Source organism: Hippichthys cyanospilos, chromosome 20 (assembly GCF_059441005.1).
Source record: "Hippichthys cyanospilos isolate Australia breed blue-spotted pipefish chromosome 20, RoL_Hcya_1.0, whole genome shotgun sequence".
Classification (NCBI taxonomy): Eukaryota; Metazoa; Chordata; class Actinopteri; order Syngnathiformes; family Syngnathidae; genus Hippichthys; species Hippichthys cyanospilos.
This window is the reverse complement of record NC_142388.1, coordinates 15,082,976-15,103,062: the sequence shown is the minus strand read 5'-3', so window position 1 is coordinate 15,103,062 and position 20,087 is coordinate 15,082,976. Positions and strand designations below refer to the sequence as shown.

At 40.5% G+C, this 20,087-nt stretch overlaps 1 protein-coding gene across 4 annotated transcripts in view; it reads left to right on the top strand.

Moving 5' to 3' along the window:
• kcnk10a (potassium channel, subfamily K, member 10a) overlaps positions 1 to 20,087 on the top strand; it is a 50,064-nt gene that overhangs the window by 16,901 nt on the left and 13,076 nt on the right. For 3 of the 4 annotated variants that reach the window (XM_088403015.1, XM_088403014.1, XM_088403016.1), the window contains 4 exons: positions 5,633 to 5,750; positions 5,867 to 6,027; positions 9,350 to 9,536; positions 10,245 to 10,387. In XM_088403015.1, the coding sequence (XP_088259141.1) occupies positions 5,633 to 5,750; positions 5,867 to 6,027; positions 9,350 to 9,536; positions 10,245 to 10,387 (609 nt within the window). Of the gene's footprint in view, positions 1 to 5,632; positions 5,751 to 5,866; positions 6,028 to 9,349; positions 9,537 to 10,244; positions 10,388 to 18,507; positions 19,081 to 20,087 lie in introns of those variants that run through there. The other variant, XM_088403017.1, reaches the window with a different exon arrangement.

The window sequence follows — 20,087 nt, the reverse complement described above, 5'->3', positions numbered from 1 at the left end:
AAAAAAAAGGTTTCACCTTCACACAATAATAATAATAATAAAGGTGGAGAAAAACATAAGTGTGAAGGTTTCACCTTCACACAATAAAGTCAAGGAATAACATATGTGTGAAGTTTCCACCTTCACACAATTAACAGCACCTTAAAATCACATCTCACGTGTATTGGAAGCCAATGCAGGTCAGCTAGAATCGGAGTAATATGATCAAACTTTCTCGTCCTTGTCAATAGTCTCGCTGCTGCATTCTGTACACACTGCAGGCTTTTAATGTAGGACATGGGAAGTCCAGAAAACAAATGTTGCAATAGTCTAGGCGCGACGTAACAAATGCATGAATTCATGTTTCTGCATCGCTAAGAGAAAGAATAGGGCGAATTTTAGCTATATTGCGGAGGTGAAAAAACCCCGTTCTTGTCATGTTATTAATATGTGTTCGAAAGGAGAGAGTGGAGTCAAATATCACGCCGAGATTTTTTGCAGAACTACTTTGGGAAATAATACAGTTTTCTAGGTTCAGCGTGGTATTCTTAAGCAAGTGCTGATGATGAGCAGGGCCAATAAATAACATCTCAGTTTTATTAGGGTTGAGAAGCAGAAAATTGGAAGACATCCATTGTTTAATCTCGGCAAGGCAAGCCTCCAGTTTACTGCACTTGCACGGATCCGTTATTTCTAAGGGCATATAGAGTTGGGTATCATCAGCATAGCAATGAAAACTAATAGCATGTTTGCGTATAATATCGCCGAGAGGAATCATGTAGATGTTGAACAGTACCTCCGAACACATGAGACGGAGAAAGACTCAGAGATCGCATCACCATAAGAAACACTATGCGTCCTTCCCAGGATGTAAGATCTGAACCAAGAAAGTGCTGATCCCCAGATACCAACACATGATCTAAGACGTTCTATAAGAATATGATGATCAATAGTGTCAAATGCGGCACTAAAATCAAGCAGTAATAATACTGATGAGACGTTGGAATCCAAGGCTAATAGAAGATCATTCGTCACTTTTACTAGGGCTGTCTCAGTTGAGTGGTTGGCCCTAAAACCTGACTGAAGGAGTTCAAATCTATTGTTGTCTATCATAAAATCGCTAAGCTGTTGTGTTACAACTTTCTCAAGAATTTTGGCGATAAACGGAAGGTGTGACACTGGCCTATAGTTAGAGAGATCTTCAGGATCTAGGTGAGGTTTCTTAAGTAATGGTTGAATGACGTCCGTCTTAAAAGTCTCAGGTACAATGCCAGAGGAGAGTGACAGGTTGATAATATTCAAGACAGATGACCCCAAGACCGGGAATAAATCTTTGACGAGTTTGCCTGGAATCGGGTCGAGCATGCAGGACGTCGGCTTTGCTGCATTAACCAGTTGTGTAAGACACTCCAGGGATACTAAATCAAACTGGGACAGGGTAGCCAGACTTTCATGAACCTGAGTCATATCCTTTGTTTAAAACTAGTAGGAATGCTAGGTTGAGGTTTCTTTTTCATGGGTGGTCTGGTCAAGAGGCAGAAAATAATTCACATCACAGCAAAAATAATGACATAATTTACATGCAGGCCTTATTCAGCTTAATAGTCAAAACAAAATAAAAAGTGAGTGTATTGACAACTTTAAAATGATCATAATCCCAGTCTTGAAAAAGATGGTTTATTATTGGGAGGAAACCGCAGTTGGCTGTGTGGTCATTTATTTCTTTGTTTATTTACATTTTTATTGCTTTAATCTAAGGTTAATAGATTCACACTATTCATACTATTGATAAAACCTGATGTTTTAAGATAAATTTGTTTTTAACATAATACTGTCACAATCCATCAGTCAGTCACCGCCATCCTCTGCTTCAACACACCTGCTCTCCTTCCCTGCCAATCAGCGCCAAACATCACAGCTGCTGCTAATAACCTACACAGTATATAACTTCCTATGTAACCTTTCCTCACTCAAACTGCCAGATTGTCTCTATGCACCAAGCCGAGCATTCCTGACAGATACTTCCTGACAGATTCCCCGTGATTCGACGCTGCCCACTCCTGACTTCGACCCTCCCCGAACTCGTACACCCATTAGCCTGCTGATATAACCTCCCTGCTCGAGTCCCTGCCTCGTCGGTTCTTTCTCGACCAATCGCCCGTCACGCCCCTGCTTCCCTGACAGCTCCCCCACAAGCAACCCACTCTCACCAGCCTCCACCTCAGCAAGTATCTCCTGTTAAATAAACATTCAGTTACTAAATCCACCTACCTGTGTGTGCTCTTGGGTCCTTCATTCAGCAGCCCAGTCCTAATCAATTGAGACGATCTGAAATATGATGAGCAATATGATATTTTTAACATATCAAAATCCTCAAAATGAGTGACAAATTTGGATGGCATTTTCCCTAACTTTTTCCCCAACATTTTCCCAGAGTTTTGTCCATCTTGCTGGCAATAAATCCTATTAATTTCAAGTAAGTGAACAAGGCTTTTTAACATGGCATCAAGATGATACGCTTTGCAGTTGAAGGACACACTACATGTCCACAGAAATCCACGCTAATACAACCTTGCTTCACCTTTGCTGGTCTACAATTAGTCCTTGTTATCTGACCTGCTGCACGGCCTTTGAAATAGCTGCCTGTCAACCTAGTTACATCAAGCTCTCATCCCATACCACGAAGTCTCCTACATGTACATGTTTGAGATTTGAGCTGACATCTCTTTCATGTGTGCGAATTTCTAGAATTTGGAAATCAAGACAATGTAGGGTTGTCTGCTTCCAATAAATTACTACTTACAATGTGTCCACAATCATTTACCCATTCTGGTCCTCTCAACATCCATGACATTATATTTTGGGGACCGAACATGTTTTTGTCAAAAGAATAAGGGTCTTAAACCCCAGCACAGGCAGTGTCGTGCCATGTTAACTTTGCAACAATGTAACAACACCAGTCTTCATATTTTCTCTCTGCTGATTTCCTCTTTTTTCAGTTTTTGCAATTACTCTTATTTCTGTAAATTGGCTATATATTGTCACAACCTGCTTATCAGCTCATTCTCCCTCACAAACCTCAAATCCGTCTGACCAAATTACATTCAATCAGTCCATCACAATCAGTTATTTCCCCAGTCTATATTTATTACCATTCTGCCTGCCTAAATCCTGCCCCTGCCTGGCCAAGACTATTTGTACACTTGACGTCCTTCCTATTCTGCTTGCCCCTGACTACCCAAATACTGTATATGGAGCTCTGTTCTGCTTGTCTGCTTGCCCCTGACTCCCCGAATATATGGAGCTCGGTTCTGCTTGTCTGGATTCTTACTTTGCCTGTCACTGACTACCCAAAAAGGCAAGACCATTTCACAGTTTTAAGGATGAATACTAATGCTGCGTGCACACCGAACACGAAAATTCATGTTCCTACGCTCATTCGCGGGGCTTTCTGACACTTTTTGTCCACTTTTTTGTCACGCGAAGAGAGGAGAGGGGAGTGGAGCGAACTTGCGGTGCACTTTACGGTAGACCCAGAAAGAAGAGCATTGCTGAGAGCTTTCACTTTTCTGGCATGTGGCAGAGCCAATACTTTCACCGACAGCACCTTTCTTCTTCTTTTTTTTGCATTGTGTGTCCCTCGCTTTACAGCAATACTAGTCTGCCAAAAAAAATAAAATAAAGTTACAGTGTTGCAATCAAGTGGCCGATACCATCCTAAATACTGAGCTGACAATGCTGCACTTTCGTTAGCACAGTAACTACGGTTCAACAGCTGTTAAAAAAGGAAGCAAACGCTGCACATACCAGTTGTCCCAAGTTTACGCTTCCGCCATTCTACAAGTCAGGTGAGTGCTCTTGCTTGGCTCCATTTTGTATTGAAAGCTCAGCTGGCTGTGTTGGATAGCTCCCGGTGACTGCAAAGCGGCCGCCATGATTCATTCCTGCCCCCTGCTTGAGCCGTTGAAAGTTGCCAAAGTTGATTGGTTTTTGCGACGCGAAACGCGAAAAAAGTTTAAAAAAAATTAACTTCACTCGAAAGGCAAAATTTCAGGGCAAAACTTGATTGGTTTTTGCGACGCGAAACGCGAAAAAAGTTTAAAAAAAATTAACTTCACTCGAAAGGCAAAATTTCAGGGCAAAACTTTAAAACCCTGCACTACACTATCGCAGTTCAAAAACAATATATTGTACATAGATATAAAAACTTTCAATGAATTACATTGTACTTTGTTTTACTTACTTATGCAGATGCAGAAACAGATCTCCTTTCTTTGCATCTGTTTGTGCTGTTGGAGGGGTGTGTTGCCACTGCTTTGTGGATCCCAAAAAGGCAGACACAAGATGAGGTTCAAATAATTTATTTGCATAAAAACGATCCAGCTGAAGGAATTATTGAAATAAAGCCATAATGGAAGTATCAAAAACTGAAAGAATGCTCACAAACAGAAAGAAAGATATAACAAAAATCACTTGCAAACTGCAGGAAAATAAATAAATAAATAAATAAAATAAACTTGAAAAACAGATGAACAAGACGTGTGTTGTCGACAGAACCGGCCACCATCCCTCACTCTGCCAATGAAGAATAAGACACACATACTGTAGGATAAGAGCAGACATGGGTCTACACACCACAGTTCATACTGCATGCTAGTTCTTTCACTTATACATAGTGCTAAAAACCTGCTTTCCCCACTCAACACCTACTGACTGAAACAAGCCAAGGAAACAGTATTGGGTGACCAAGCCTCATGAAGTTGAGTTTTTCTTGATAAAGAGCCCCGTTTGTGTGAATTTGTAATCATAGTCAGACATCAGCCTCCATCATAAATCAAGCTTTAATGCGGACAGAGGTCAACCAATTAGAAGGTATGCTTATATACATAATTGAAACTGTGTTGTTGATTGTTGGCAAAGTTTTATTTATTTTATTTTTGTAATACAGTGCTTTATTTTAATCGGTAGTGGCAAAGAAGGAATGTTCACTTTTTTTTCTGGCCTACATCATCAATGTGATTTTTTTACAGTATCTTACTTTCAATCAAAGAGAGATTCTGCTTCAAACAGATTATCTAATCGTCATGGTGAAGCAGAGCATTTGAGCCAGCTCACTACACATAGAAGCCTAGACACCCAGCGTCTGATTGGTGCGATGAATTCCAGAATTTATTCAATGACCGTGTAGTTCTGCGTAGTGAAACAATATACAATAAGTATCCATAACAAAGCACAGTAGATGTTTAGCGGGAATAAAACAAGGAAGTTGTGTAAGTTACTTATGATAAACCATCAGTTCTGAACAAAAGATGAAGGTATTGTAATGCATATTTAGTCAATCAAAGTCACACACAGGAGTACATATTTCACCACCTCTTTTGGAGGGAAGGACACTTATGGGAGGCCATGCAGTCTCGGGAACAGTCGTTAATAATGCATTGGTTCAAGACATTGAAAATCCAATAACATCTTGAATTAAACCATAGCCCTCTGAATCAAATCATTAAGTAATAAACAGTTCCTACCAGTTTACGCCATCTATTCACAACCTTGAATAGCAGCACAGGTGTGAGAGGCGCAACTTGGCAACAACAACAGACTATTTTCAAAATTAATAAATCTAATGTGTCTCTCCCTTGGCTTCTCTTTCCAGCACTCTGTTGATGCTGTGAATGCTGGCGTGAATCCCATTGGTGATACCTCTTATAACTCCAGCCACTGGGATCTGGGTAGTGCCTTTTTCTTTGCTGGAACTGTTATCACAACCATAGGTAAAATGTAATGTTATGTGTCTTCCTTTCACATGTATGTATAACAAAGAATATTGTACATTTAGAACAAAGCTAAAATAAATATAATAATAATTTTATCTTCCCTATTTTTGTAGGCTATGGTAACATCGCTCCAAGCACTGAAGGAGGAAAGATTTTCTGCATTCTTTATGCAATATTTGGCATCCCATTGTTTGGATTCCTCTTGGCAGGTGTTGGTGACCAGCTCGGTACCATATTTGTGAAAAGTATTGCCAAAGTAGAGAAGATGCTTCGGGTGAGTTACATGCCAAATGTGGGTGATATGAAAATGAGACAAAGGGACATACATGTTTTAATTTGTTTAATTTGTTTTATGCCGTGATTGCCACCAAAAATCTGTCCAAAAAGAAAGTGAAAGCTTTTGTAGAGTGTAAGTAAAAATAAGCAACTCAAATATAGCTGCAAATAAGTGGCTGCACAAGTTTTCTGTGCATGTACACCCTTTTATGTAACTTTGTTATGAACTAACATATTCAAACTCATGTAAGATTATAACGAACAGTACAGGGTGGAATAATAATTGGACCAAAACATAAACTAGACAGTAAAAGCAACAAATTAAAATGTTCAATAATTGTTGATTTATATTGCTTTTTTTCTTTTGTTAATGTTAAAAAGGTAGTAATGTTTGCTTCACGGATTTTTTACAGGGTGGATATTTTTTACAGTGCATTGTACTCTGAATCCTGATTGGCTCAGGGGCTTTACTGTTGTCTAGAAATAAAATATTGACGCTGTACTGTATTGGTTTTTCACTTGTCAATTTATTACAAAAGGCAAGAGGATCCAAAGGCTTGCTTTCGTCTCTGCTGTGTCTCCTGTAACCGTCCGTGTGCGCTCAGCTCAGCACACACGTTGCGAACGTGCTAGTAAGGACATTAATTGACAGCTTGGTCTCTTGGAGCCGATCACGTGACTTGGAGGCGTGCCGAGAGCAAATGTACACACTATGTAGGTACACAGACAGCAACGGAAAAACACACAGCTTTGGAAATATGACTTATACCTAGATTTCTTTTGTAATAAATTGAAATTTCAATTGTATTGTTATGATATAAGAGGTTTCACTTTAATTCGATGCCCGGGCATATCCGTTTATAAAAATCTTCTTGCTCAGAAAAAGAAAGAGCGCCAACAACTACCCATAACAATGTTCTTCTCTCGGAGAAAGGCGCCTGCTCCCGGTAACATTTGCAGGATTGACGTCATCTTGTACTGCAGCGAAAGCGGTGAAATTTGTGGCAGCTAGCACACTATGGCAACTCCCGGCACACTGTTGTCACAACAGGCATGTGTGTCAGGTGGCTCAGTCGACCTCCCAAACTCCTCTTCAAAGTGAGGCGCGATCTGCCTTGCAAGCAATATTATTTGGGCTGGAGCTAGTTGCGGCTACGTACTCAACGTTACTTGCTCATTGTCCTCGTCCCGCACCTGCGGTGGATGGTCATGACCGTGACAACCAGGAGAAGATTCAGTAACCTTGAAATATCCTGTCAGTTTTGGGATCTTACTGAGCAGTTGCCCCTCTCTTTTTCTTTCTCCTGCTGCACTTTCCTCTTGTGAGCTCCACTATATTTTTTGTCGTACATCTTGCCAGTGCTACTTTGGAAATATGAGTGACAGCAATGAGGGACAAAAAAACAAAAGTCTTGCTTTTCCACTCTACAGCCACGACAGTGCAAAAAAGGTGACAAAGTGTTGTTAAGATAAGCAGACAGCGCACAAGTGTTATAGGCCCTTGTCAGAAGGTTATCCACCAATTGAAAACCTTGACAGGCAAATTTTTGTAGACTACAATTATGTAGCCTGATGTGCCTCTTTTTTTTTTTTTTTTTTTTTTACATATTCATAATTTTATGGTTTGCAAAAAACTTAAGTGTGATATTTGACTCAACTCTCTCTTTTCGAACACATATTAATAACATGACAAGAACAGGGTTTTTTTCACCTTCGCAATATAGCTAAAATTCGCCCTATTCTTTCTCCTAGCGATGCTGAAACATTAATTCATGCATTTGTTACGTCGCGCCTAGACTATTGCAACATTTTGTTTTCTGGACTTCCCATGTCCTACATTAAAAGCCTGCAGTGTGTACAGAATGCAGAGACTATTGACAAGGACGAGAAAGTTGGATCATTCATTCCGATTCTAGCTAACCTGCATTGGCTTCCAATACATATGAGATGTGATTTTAAGGTGTTGTTAATTACTTATAAAATTTTACACGGTTAAGCTCCTTCCTATCCTGTCAACTTAGCATCACCATATGTTCCATCCCAACAACTTTGGTCACAAAATGCCGGTTTGCTATCGACCCCACAGGCTAAAAAGAAGTCCGCGGGATCAAGGGCATTTCCATTTGCGCACCAGTACTATCGAATACCCTACCTATGGAAGTTCGCGCAGCCACCTCAGTAGAAATCTTTAAATCCCGACTGAAAACACATTTATACTCAAACGCATTTAGTTAATGGGCCTGTCTGCAGCTTTCTTCTTTTTTTTTTCCTGCCCCGTTCTCCCGGCTCGGAGAGGGGGCGAGCTAGATGGTGAAGGTTGACTTGACAGCCCTCATTTGGCCCTGCGCTGATCGACCATCACGGGTTAAGAGATTGACTGTCTGAGGTCCACTTGGTTGGACTGTGGGAAGGTTCCTACCCAATGGCTTTGCCTGCTGTCAAATCATAATTGCATTATATAGCACAATATGTTTTCTGTAATCTATATTGTTTACCTGTACTTGTCTGTAATGTGTATATATTTGTCTGTATTTGGTACATGCAGCATCCACTTCAACCTGTGGGCCTGGAAGGGGGGCTCCTCCCACCTGTGGTCCGTTCTGGAGGTTTCTGATTTTCCCCAAATTGGGGTTTTTAAGTTTCTACTTCCCCTTCTGGGAGCTTTAACAGGGGATGCTGTTGTGTACCTTACACCAAAAAGATGTGTCTGTATGACTTCTTTTTTCGAAAGAAGTCTCGACATGACCTCTTTTCATCTGTGGAGCCGTTTGAGACTTCGGTGATTTAGGGCTATACTAATCAAATTTGATTGATTGATTAATTGAATTTCATATAAAAAAAAGTGCTGGATGCGTTTCTCATTTGAGACTGAAAATGTAAGCAGTCAGTGTGTTGTATAACATTATACATATGCTGAAGAAAAGTGAAAATACTCTATTTCATATCTCATTGTAAATCTTTATCATGATATAAAATGGCATGCTGCTTTATCGCCCTGCACTAGACAAGAGTAGTGGTGGGACAAAGAAACACTAAATGCACAATTGTGAATCCTCCTATTGGTGCATGTATCACTTTAACCCTTGCGCAGTATTTAAAAAAAAAGGGTCATTTTTTTTCACATCATTTTCACAGTATTTTAGTGTGATGGCACAACTCTAGTAGTGTGATAACTAAGTGGTTGTGTCATGAACCTAGACATGCCACCATCTGGGTGATGTCTAAAAAAGCATTGTAAGTTCATTTGTAATGTACTGTATTAATTTTTGTGTGTGTATGTGCATGTGCATCTGTGTGTGATTTCTCCTTGACGGAACAAGCATCACCAAATTAGTCAAACGAAAATCAGAATAACGTCCACTCTGCTCTTCATCCTGGCCGGCTGCATCCTTTTTGTGACCATCCCAGCTGTGATCTTCAAATACATTGAAGGTTGGACAGCTCTGGAGTCTACATATTTTGTCGTCATCACTTTGACAACTGTTGGAATTGGAGACTTTGTGGCAGGTAAAACATTTTCTATTGCAAACCAAAAGGAAGCTAAATTAATTGCAATGTCTAAAATTCTTTTGATTAAATAGTTATGGTGTGGGCATCAGTGACATCTCACCCCGAGGAATATTTGTAATCCATGCATTTTCCAAACTGCTTGTCCTCACAAAATGTAGCGAATCGTTAATCTTCGTTTTCCTGGACATGGGTCACAGGTGGTCAAGCCTGTACCCATGGGGCCCATCCAGGTACAGCCTGAAAAGGTAACGAGGGTCCCCTTTGCCATGGGCTCACCCCCTGTAGGCGGGGCCACAGGGGTCATGTGTGTGAGCTGGGCAGCAGCCAAGGGCGAGGACCTTGGTGATCTGATCCTCAGCTGCAGAAGCTAGCTCTAGGGACATGGAATGTCACCTCTGGTAGGGAAGGAGCCTGAGCTGGTGTGCGTGGCAGACATTTTCTGAGTAAACAAAGTTGAACTCGCATCAACACACAGCTTGGGTTGCCGTACCAGTCTTTTGAAGAACAGTCTTTCCCTATGGATTTAACCATGGTCAGAGGAACAGAGCAGAAGTGGGCAATACTAATCAAATATCAATTCAGATTGTACCTGTGCAAAGTCAGTCTAGGGTTGGTTCCTGTCACATACAACGCTAATGAGGACAAGCAGTAATGGAAATGGATAGATGAGTCACTTGATTAATTGATGGCATTTTTTCCCCTCAGGTGGAAATCGGAGGATTGAGTACCGCAAGTGGTATAGACCACTGGTATGGTTTTGGATCCTGGGTGGTCTGGCGTATTTTGCTGCAGTGCTGAACATGATTGGTGACTGGTTGAGGGTGCTATCCAAAAAGACCAAAGAAGAGGTATATACTCACACCTTTTACATCTTTCAGAGCAGTTTTGAATTGGTTTAGAATTATTATTATTATTATTATTATTATTATTATTATTATTATTATTATCGTGCAACACAGGAATGAAAAGGGGTGGTCTTCATTTGAATTTGACAGACTTGTCCTCTGTAAGAGTGGAAGACCATTGAAAAAAAACCTCTTACCAATTAAAAGTAAGATGCATAATATCACCCAGTCAGCTAGGTTGATCACTACTGGGAGAGCACAAGTGGGTTTGGAGCAATGTGAGTTTTTGGTGGTTGACGGCAGGGACCCTTGTGGTCCGATCCTCTGTTGCAGAAACTAACATGAGGGACTTCTCTAGCAGGGAAGAAGTCTGAGTTGGTGTGCAGTCAAAGGTTTCTAACCAAATGTATTCAGATGTATTTGCAGGTACAATGTACCCATTTCACAAAATTGGTCATGCCCTTTGAATTATGGTGGTTTAGTAGGCCACATTTGGTATCCACAATGTGGGCCACAAGAAGCCGAACTATGAATCAAATATTATGACCATAGTTGGCCCTACTCTTGACCAGATAATTTTCAAACCTAGTTCCTGATAAAAGCTTTCATAATAGTTATAATAATAATGATAATGCTAACATTTATATAGCTCCTTTCACAAAAACCAAGGCGCTTTACAAAGCACAGCAATACCACACTGTAAGACATTTGGTGGTAAAGTACGTTGCGTATCCACAGCTGCCATACCATGCCATACCGGCCCCTCTCACGAACCACCGGAGGCAAGGTGGATGTAGTGTCTTGGCCAAGGACACAACAGTACGTGACTCTGACAGTGCGGGGATCGAACAACCGACCCTTTGGTTACTGGACAACCCCCTCTACTGCCTGAGCCATGGCTGCCCAGTCAACATTAACTAAGCGACTTGATTCATGAGCCATATTTGACCCAAATTTATTGAAAAAAATCCTGCCATGATTAGTGCCGCTGTGCTGTCTGTCAGTCCTGCATTATACAGCTTTCTAGTCTTGACATCTGTGGCTTTTATCTGCTCCTTTGGCCAGTTTATGATGCCAGCGGGGTATCTGATGACTTGTAGTACCTGGACTTTGTTCTTATCATTCAACTGGCTTCTCAGGACCTGCCTTACTCTCTGGAGGTATTTGGCTGTGGTTGACTTCCTTGTGACCGCTTCATGGTTTCCATTAGCCTGTGGGATGCCAAGGTATGATCTGACTGAGGGGGTTCAGGCCTATGCAGAACAGCAGTTGTGATAGCGCATCCCCTTGGTACATATAGGCTGCCCTTGATGTTGACTTGGGCAATGGGCTTTGAATTGGCCTCTTGTTGTCTTCCACCTTTCCATTAAGATCTGGATAAAGGTCCTTAGGTTCCTGTTGATCTTATACAATTCCAGACATTCCACTATCCATGTGTGGGGCATTAATTCGAAGGCTGTCTTGGAGTCAATCCAGGCAGTGCACAGGTTGGTTGTCTCTTGTTACAGTCTCGGGCGACAGCTCTATCAACCAGTAGCCGGTTCTTGGCTCCCCTGGTGTAACTGCCAAATCCTTTCTGTGCCTTGCTTATGTATTGAGCCACATGCCTACTCATTTTTGCCACAATGATGCCTGACAGAGCCTTCCATGTTGTGCTGAAACAGGTGATTGGCCGGTAGTTGGATATATATAGTGATCCCCCTACTTCGCGGTTAATGGGGGCTGTCAACCCCCGCGAAATCTGAAACCCGCGAAGTAGGGTATCAGTTCCTAGATTTCTATGTACACCCCAATATAGACGCAGTAACCATAAACCATCCTTTTTTTCTTTTTTTTTGTATTTTTTGCCTATTTTATTTCCTTTCTCCTATTATTTAACATTACATTATCCTTATTAACATTATTGTATATTCATTAAATCACTAATATTACTTAGTTTGTTGAGAAATTGTTCTCAGGACTGGTTATCTGCAACAAGACTCCGGTGAAAGAGTACGCAAGTCATCACGTTGAACTTCACATTTATTTTGGCTCATGTATGTGTATCATGTAGTATCTGATGAATAATAAATCAACAACAATCTTAAAGTCAGCCAACTAACATATAAACACTTGCCGAACTATAATCTATGAATTTACTGTATTTTTAGCCCACATTAGCGGGTAACAACTAACAACAATTACTAACTATAAAGCGCAACCTCTACACAAACGAACACATAAACAGAATAAACACTCATCACTTACTAAACATAGGCAGTAGCGTGCGTTATCAACATAAATGATAAACTATAAATATGAGCTTACGTTGTCATTCACTACGTCACCGTAACGAGCCGAATGACGCACAGAGAACGTAAAACAGGAAACGGAAATGCAACGCGACCCGAAAAATTAAAAGCATACATTTCAAAATAAGATAAAAAAAAGGCCAGAACTCTAACGCTTGAAAAATTCTTAACATAGTTATTAACTAATATTACTTTGTTATTTCATTAATACAGTACTATATAATGTACTTTCAGGTTGTTCGTAAGTTGAAAGGTTTGCACGTAAGTGCAAGTGTGTGTGTATGTATATATATATATATATATATATATATATATATATATATATATATATATATATATATATATATATATATATATATATACAGTGGGCCCCCGGGTTACGAACTTAATCCGTTCAGCGGCTACGCTCGTGTCTCGAATTGCTCGTATAGCGGGCAATCCAAACCCATGTTAATTCGTGAATGCGTGCATCGCGCGCAGAAGTCTTAGGTAAAAACGACACACTGTATACATATATTAAAATTGAGTGACATAATCTGCTGCACACTTGCATTTTATAATAAATACATTGGATAAATAGCTTTTACCTTTGAAACGACGAGACTTGAGCTGGGTGTAAGCATAGGGGGCAGAGTCCAACGCTCAATATTAACACGGCGATGGATATGCTATTGGTCTTACAGTGTTACAGTAACTCTTTCAGTCAGGGTGCAAATCACGCAGATACTAAAACATCATCCTCTTATTTCTTTCTTTACCGCTGCTAGTAATTTTAGAAGCTATGTCTAACAGATAAAGTTTGCAAAGTCTTCACAACATTCCGTTTTTCACTAATTTTCTCTGCTTCCTTCCATCCTGTCCCTTCAAGCTAGATAAAGGCGTTCGGCCAATAGCATATCGGCATTTCTGTGATTGACGTGTGACGCCGGCCAATAGCATCTCCGTGAGTGAGACCGGGTGACCTTAATCGACCAATAGCATATTCGCATCTCCGTGACTGACTGATAATTTTTCGCACTTTTTTTTTTAAACGGTTGGAATGTATTGACAATTAATTTTAAAAAAACACACATTTAAACCAATGACAATTCTTTGTCCTGCAATCGGCACATTTAATTTCATGTCAGCTGTTTTTCCCTTTAGCTGTACAAACACTACACTTAAACGGTAATATATATTTAGACACCGTGAGTGAGACAGTTAGTGTGACGTTGTAAGACCAATAGCGTTCACGTTACTGCCACAAGTATCAACTGATGATTGATGATTTCGCTACTGTTGATTTTATTGACGCAATTAAACGAGAACAATTCTACATACTCAATGGCTGGCATGTCGAATTGCTCGGCATGTCGAATTGCTCGTAAGGCGAGAGGTTTGTTCGTAAGCGGAGGACAAATATCTCCCTGATCCACGCTCGTAAGGCGAATTGTTCGTAAATCAGGGTGCTCGTAAGCCGGGGGCCGACTGTATATATATATATATATATACAGTGGGCCCCCGGGTTACGAACTTAATCCGTTCAGCGGCTACGCTCGTATCTCGAATTGCTCGTATAGCGGGCAATCCAAACCCATGTTAATTCGTGAGTGCGTGCAACGCGCGCAGAAGCCTTAGGTAAAATCATCACGCTGTATACATAAATTAATATTAAGTGACATAATCTACTGTACAGTTGCATTAAATAACAAATACAAAGGATAAATGACTTTTACCTTTGGAAAGATGTGACTTGTGCTGAGATAAGCAGAGATGAGCAGAGATGAATGCTCTAAGTCAATACGGTAAATCAGATATGCTATTGGTCTTACAGTGTCAAAGTAACTTTTTCAGTCAGGGTTTTCTCTACTTCCTTCCATCCCAACCAGCTGTGCCATCAAGCTAGATAAAGGCGTTCGGCCAATAGCATATCGGCACTTCTGTGATTGACGTGTGACACCGGCCAATAGCATCTCCGTGAGTGAGACCGGGTGACCTTAATCGACCAATAGCATATTGGCGTCTCCTTGACTGACTGATAATTATTTGCACTTTTTTTTTAAACGGTTGGAATGTATTGACATCTTATTGATTAAAACACATTTAAATCTGTGACGATTTTTTGTCCTGCAATCGGCACACTTAATTTCATGTCAACTGTTTTTCCCGACGTGAATTGAGCACGGTGGAAGCGGAGAGGTGGCTGTGTGTGTTGCATTTACTAGGCAGCACACTTATGGCTTGTTCGAGCGTCAGTTCACCTTTGGTTACAACTCACAAAGTTGCAACAGTGACGCTGTCCCAATGCATATCGGGAGATCGCCGACTAACCTGACATGCAATCTTGTCTAGCAACCATTATATGGCGCTGTATCATCACCCGTAATAGGGTGCAGAGATTAACCTCTTGAGTTAATACAGCAACGCATATAGGCTATTGGTCTTACAGTGTTACAGTAACTCTTTCAGTCATGGTGCAAATCACGGAGATACTAAAACATCATCCTCTTATTTCTTCCTTTACCGCTGCTAGTAATTTTAGAAGCTATGTCTAACAGATAAAGTTTGCAAAGTCTTCAAAACATTCCGTTTTTCACTCATTTTGTCTACTTCCTTCCATCCTGTCCCATCAAGCTAGATAAAGGCGTTCGGCCAATAGCATATCGGCATTTCTGTGATTGACGTGTGACGCCGGCCAATAGCATCTCCGTGAGTGAGACCGGGTGACCTTAATCGACCAATAGCATATTGGCGTCTCCTTGACTGACTGATAATTATTCGCACTTTTTTTTAAACGGTTGGAATGTATTGACAATTAATTAAAAAAAAAACACACATTTAAACCAATGACAATTCTTTGTCCTGCAATCGGCACATTGAATTTCATGTCAGCTGTTTTTCCCTTTAGCTGTACAAACACTACACTTAAATGGTAATATATTTAGACACCGTGAGTGAGACAGTCAGTGTGAGATTGTAAGACCAATAGCGTTCACGTTACCGCCATAAGTATCTATTAATGATTGTAGATGACGCAACTGCTGAATATATTGACGCAGTTAGGCGAGAACATTTCTACATACTCAATGGCTGGTTTGACGGAATGCTCGCAAGACGAGAGGTTTGCTCGTAAGCGGAGGACAAAATTCTCCCTGATCCACGCTCGTAAGGCGGAATGTTCGCAAATCAGGATGCTCGTAAGCAGGGGGCTGACTGTATATATATATATATATATATATATATATATATATATATATGTATATACAGTTGGCCCCCGGTTTACGAACACCCTCTTTTACGAACATTTCGACTTACGAGCGTGGACCACAGAGTTTTTTGTCCCCCACTTACGTGCAAACCTTTCAACTTACGAACAATCTGAAATGCCGGCCATTGTATTAGTTCAGATATTTTCACTCTGATGCGTCATCAAAATCAAAAGACCACGCTGGTCACGGCAACGTTGAACGCTATTGCTCTTACAATGTCACAGTCACTGTCTCAGTCACGGTGTCAGTCACGGAGATGCCGATATGCTATTGGTCGATTAAGGTCACGGTCGGTCTCACTCACTGAGATGCTATTGGCCGGCGTCACGTCAATCACAGAAATGCCGATATGCTATTGGCCGAACGCCTTTATCTAGCTTGATGGCACAGCTGGTCGGGATGGAAGGAAGGAGAGAAAATGAGTGAAAAACGGAAGGAAGGAATGTTGTGAAGACTTTGCAAACTTTATCTGTTAGACAATGGCTTCTAAAATTGCAAGTGGCGGTAAAGGAAGAAGTAAGAGGATGATGACAATAGAAACGAAGCAGGAGATAATAAAAAAAAAAATACGAAGGAGGCGCACGCATGGTTAACCTTGCTTGTGAGTATGGCCGTAACCGCTCGGCAATCTTCTAAGGGCAAGACTTTCCTTGCCGGGGGACGGACCTCGATCGACAACAAAATTGAGAGGCTTCTTCTATTATGAATTAAAGAGAAGGAAATCGCCAGTGATATGTTCTAGTTTTGAGAAAAGTTCCCGTTTAAGAAAATAAATAAATAAATTCTGTGGGTTGGTCTCTGCTCCCCTCCGCCTCCACCCAGCTCAAGTCACGTCGCCCCAAAGGTAAATGTCATTTTTCCTTTGTATATGTTATTTAATTTAACTGTACAGTAGATTATGTTACTCATTTTTAATATGTGTATAAAGTCGTGATGTTTTTACCTAAGGTTTTTGCACGCGTTGCACGCATTAACTAATTAACATAGATTTAGATTGCCCGTCATACGAGCAGATCAAGTTACAAGCGTAGCCATTTTGTATCGGTTTTGGAGCTCCTTTAGTATTTAGGTGTTATTTTTTTAAATCAATCCGCTCAGGAGTGGTTTTCATTTCATGATTTTTGTCATGTTATGAATCATGTTTTACATGTAAATAATTCCAAGCCTTTCAAAAAGATCACGTTAAATGTTACAATACATTGCTTTTCAAGTGAGGCCAGGTTCCAAAGAAAAAGTGGTGGCAGAGGAGGAGGGCAAACAGCAGAAAATGAAATCTTTAAATACAATGTTAGCATTTCCTTTGTTTCTGCAATTGTAGCCATATCTTGGGCTTCCACACAGTGTACAACTCATCCGTAGTAAGTTCCTGTGAAGGGAATCATATATTAGGTTGTTATCATTATGTGCTTATTTCTTGTCTAGAATAGTGTGCATTGCTATCCACCTATGCATTCCTTGTTCATCTCGCCCCAGTCCGATAAAACTGTTGACGCAGGAAAGTGTGAGCTGGACCTTGGCCCAGCTGTTGGTGGCACCCAACTAGCTCTTTTTGTTATGTCTTGTAATGTGCAATGCTTTGATGAATGAATAAAAAGCAGGCAGGGACGCTTGAGCGACGAATAAGTGCTATTGGCAATGCATGACTTCGTACGCCAAGCTCTTCTCCCTTTGCCTTGGCAGAGAAAAGTCAGTCTTGGCTGGTCTGAGTTACTCTTTTTGCTGCTTAGCAGCTAGGCTTGTCCTAGTCTTCTTTTAGAGGTTTCTCTGACAGTTCCAATATGTTTTCCTGATGTTGGATCGTTCACATTTGTTCGTAGTTTTGATTGCGGGCCCAATCGAATAATAGTATATTTTTTACATACCTTTGTGAAAGATTCCTGCGCGTTTGGGTATGAGCTGGGATAAACACACATGCACACGTTCATCGCGTCAACAACACTTCGAAGATTTGTTATTACCAAATTGTCTAATGCAGTTTACAAGCCAATTGTCCAAAACAGAGATCTCTAGATCATTCCCGTGTCATGGTGAGAATGATGCCGGTTCCTCACCCGCCACCCTCTTTTATATTTGCCGGTCCACCGAATTGGGGTTGTCGCCGGTCCATGTCATCATGTTGGGTTGTTTCCTGTCCTCTGCTGCCCCCTTTCGGTTGGAGGATTCCAATTCAGACGTTTCAACAACTGTGTAGACGCTTTTGGACATACTCAAGTACATATTAGAAAAGTTCTTCTTTTTACACCATAGGTGTCGAACTCCAGTCCTCGAGGGCCGGCATCCTGCATGTTTTCCAGTTTTCTTTCCCCAACACACCTGATTCAAATGATTAGCTCATTAGCAGGCTCTGCAAGAGCTTTAAAATGATCCCAATCATTTGAATCAGGTGTTTTTGAGGGAAAAGATTTGAAAACAGGTAGGATACCGGCCCTCGAGGACTGGAGTTTGACACCTGTGTTTTACACCATTATATAGTCCTGACTTTTATTGTTACATTCATCTGATCTTCTAACTCCATATCATAAGGTACAATATTTCAGTATTTTTATTGTTTGCGCCTGTATGTGTGTGTGTGTGTGCCCCCAAGGGCCCAGACCTGTGGACGCCAATCACATCTGTGTGTTCGAGGTTGAGCATCGAACAGTGCGTTCTGGAGAACTTTATCCCCACTCCTATCTTTTATGGCGCCCGTCTCTTTTGTTATTGCCGCCAGTAAGTCTCTGACTGTCTAGTCCTCAATACGTATTATAATTTGTGCCCTATTGATACTTTCTTTGTTTTACTGATTGTATCACAAAGACAAATGATTGCATTAGGTGTTGACCTCCCGGGCTGGCTCTACAGAAAGTTGCTCTGAATTTTACTTGCCAATCAACCTATGTGAAACTACATTCCTTCACTGAGAAGCGCAATAATGTCCAAGTCGCCATATTAAATGAGCAGTATAATCTCATGTCGCGTTTAATTACAATAGGAATTTTGAGATTTCAAGTTTTTTTTTGTTTTATTTCATTATGTTTCTTTTATATGCTTATTTATAAGTAACTTTTGTAATATGAAGCAAATAAACTGTATAGAAGTGACCGTATCTCAAGGTTTAATTGTAATTGATAAATTATAACAAGAGATTTCTCCTTGGTTTTTGCTGTATTTTTTTCACCAACGCAAGTGATGTCACAGGTCTGTTTCATTTACAATTAAAGAGCACTGACATCAGTATACTGTGCTGGCTAGTGTGGCAAAGTGCTACCTCTTAATTCCTGCCACATGAGTGCCATCTGAAAGAGTACTGTCTTGTGGCGGTCCATGCATTTCACACTTAGGCTTTCAGTGATTCGACCCCTCAGAAGCACATGTACGCATTACTGGGCTATACAGGGTATTTTCTGGCGCATTTAAACATCAATACGCCTGCATCAAAAATTGAAACATCATTATACATGATAATGCCGGTACTTAAAATAATTAATAATAATTTTAAATTATTTTTCGACAAACCTTTATGAAGCCCACCAGTGTCATGTCGGCGTGGCATGTTGGCGACGGGTGCGGGAAGATTAAACCAAAATTCAGGGAATTCAGAATGAGATGAGCTCAATAAAAAGATGTATTACTCACAGAAGCTTGGACGAAACATGAAAAAGTAACAACCATCATAAGTAACAACAGAAATACAAAACAAAACAAAACTCTTAGGAGGGAACAACGACAGCGAGACTGGGAATTCACGGAACTGGCACAAGTACTGCGGACAGCAAAAACAACGATGTTAAACATAGACATTCGACAATGACCCAAACTAACTAAACTGGGACTTGACAGTAGAAAAATTACACAAACACAAAACAGCTGGATGGAACGAGAGGCGGTGTGGAGGACAGTGGAGGGCTGGAACACAGTGATGACACAAGGTTCTTTAATATAAGAACACCATTATATTTCTTTATCACTAATTGAATATGAATAAAATAAAATTACGAATACATATTAAAAATGAACAAATAAATAAATCTAATGCTTCACTCAACAAAACACTTGTCCCCCACTTATTTCAATACAAAATCCATTCTTCTTTCTTTCATCAGAAGGACTTCTATGACTTGCTTGCAAAATTTCTGTGTTTCATTTCCAATAATACATCCTTTTCTATTGACATGGGCATTGATG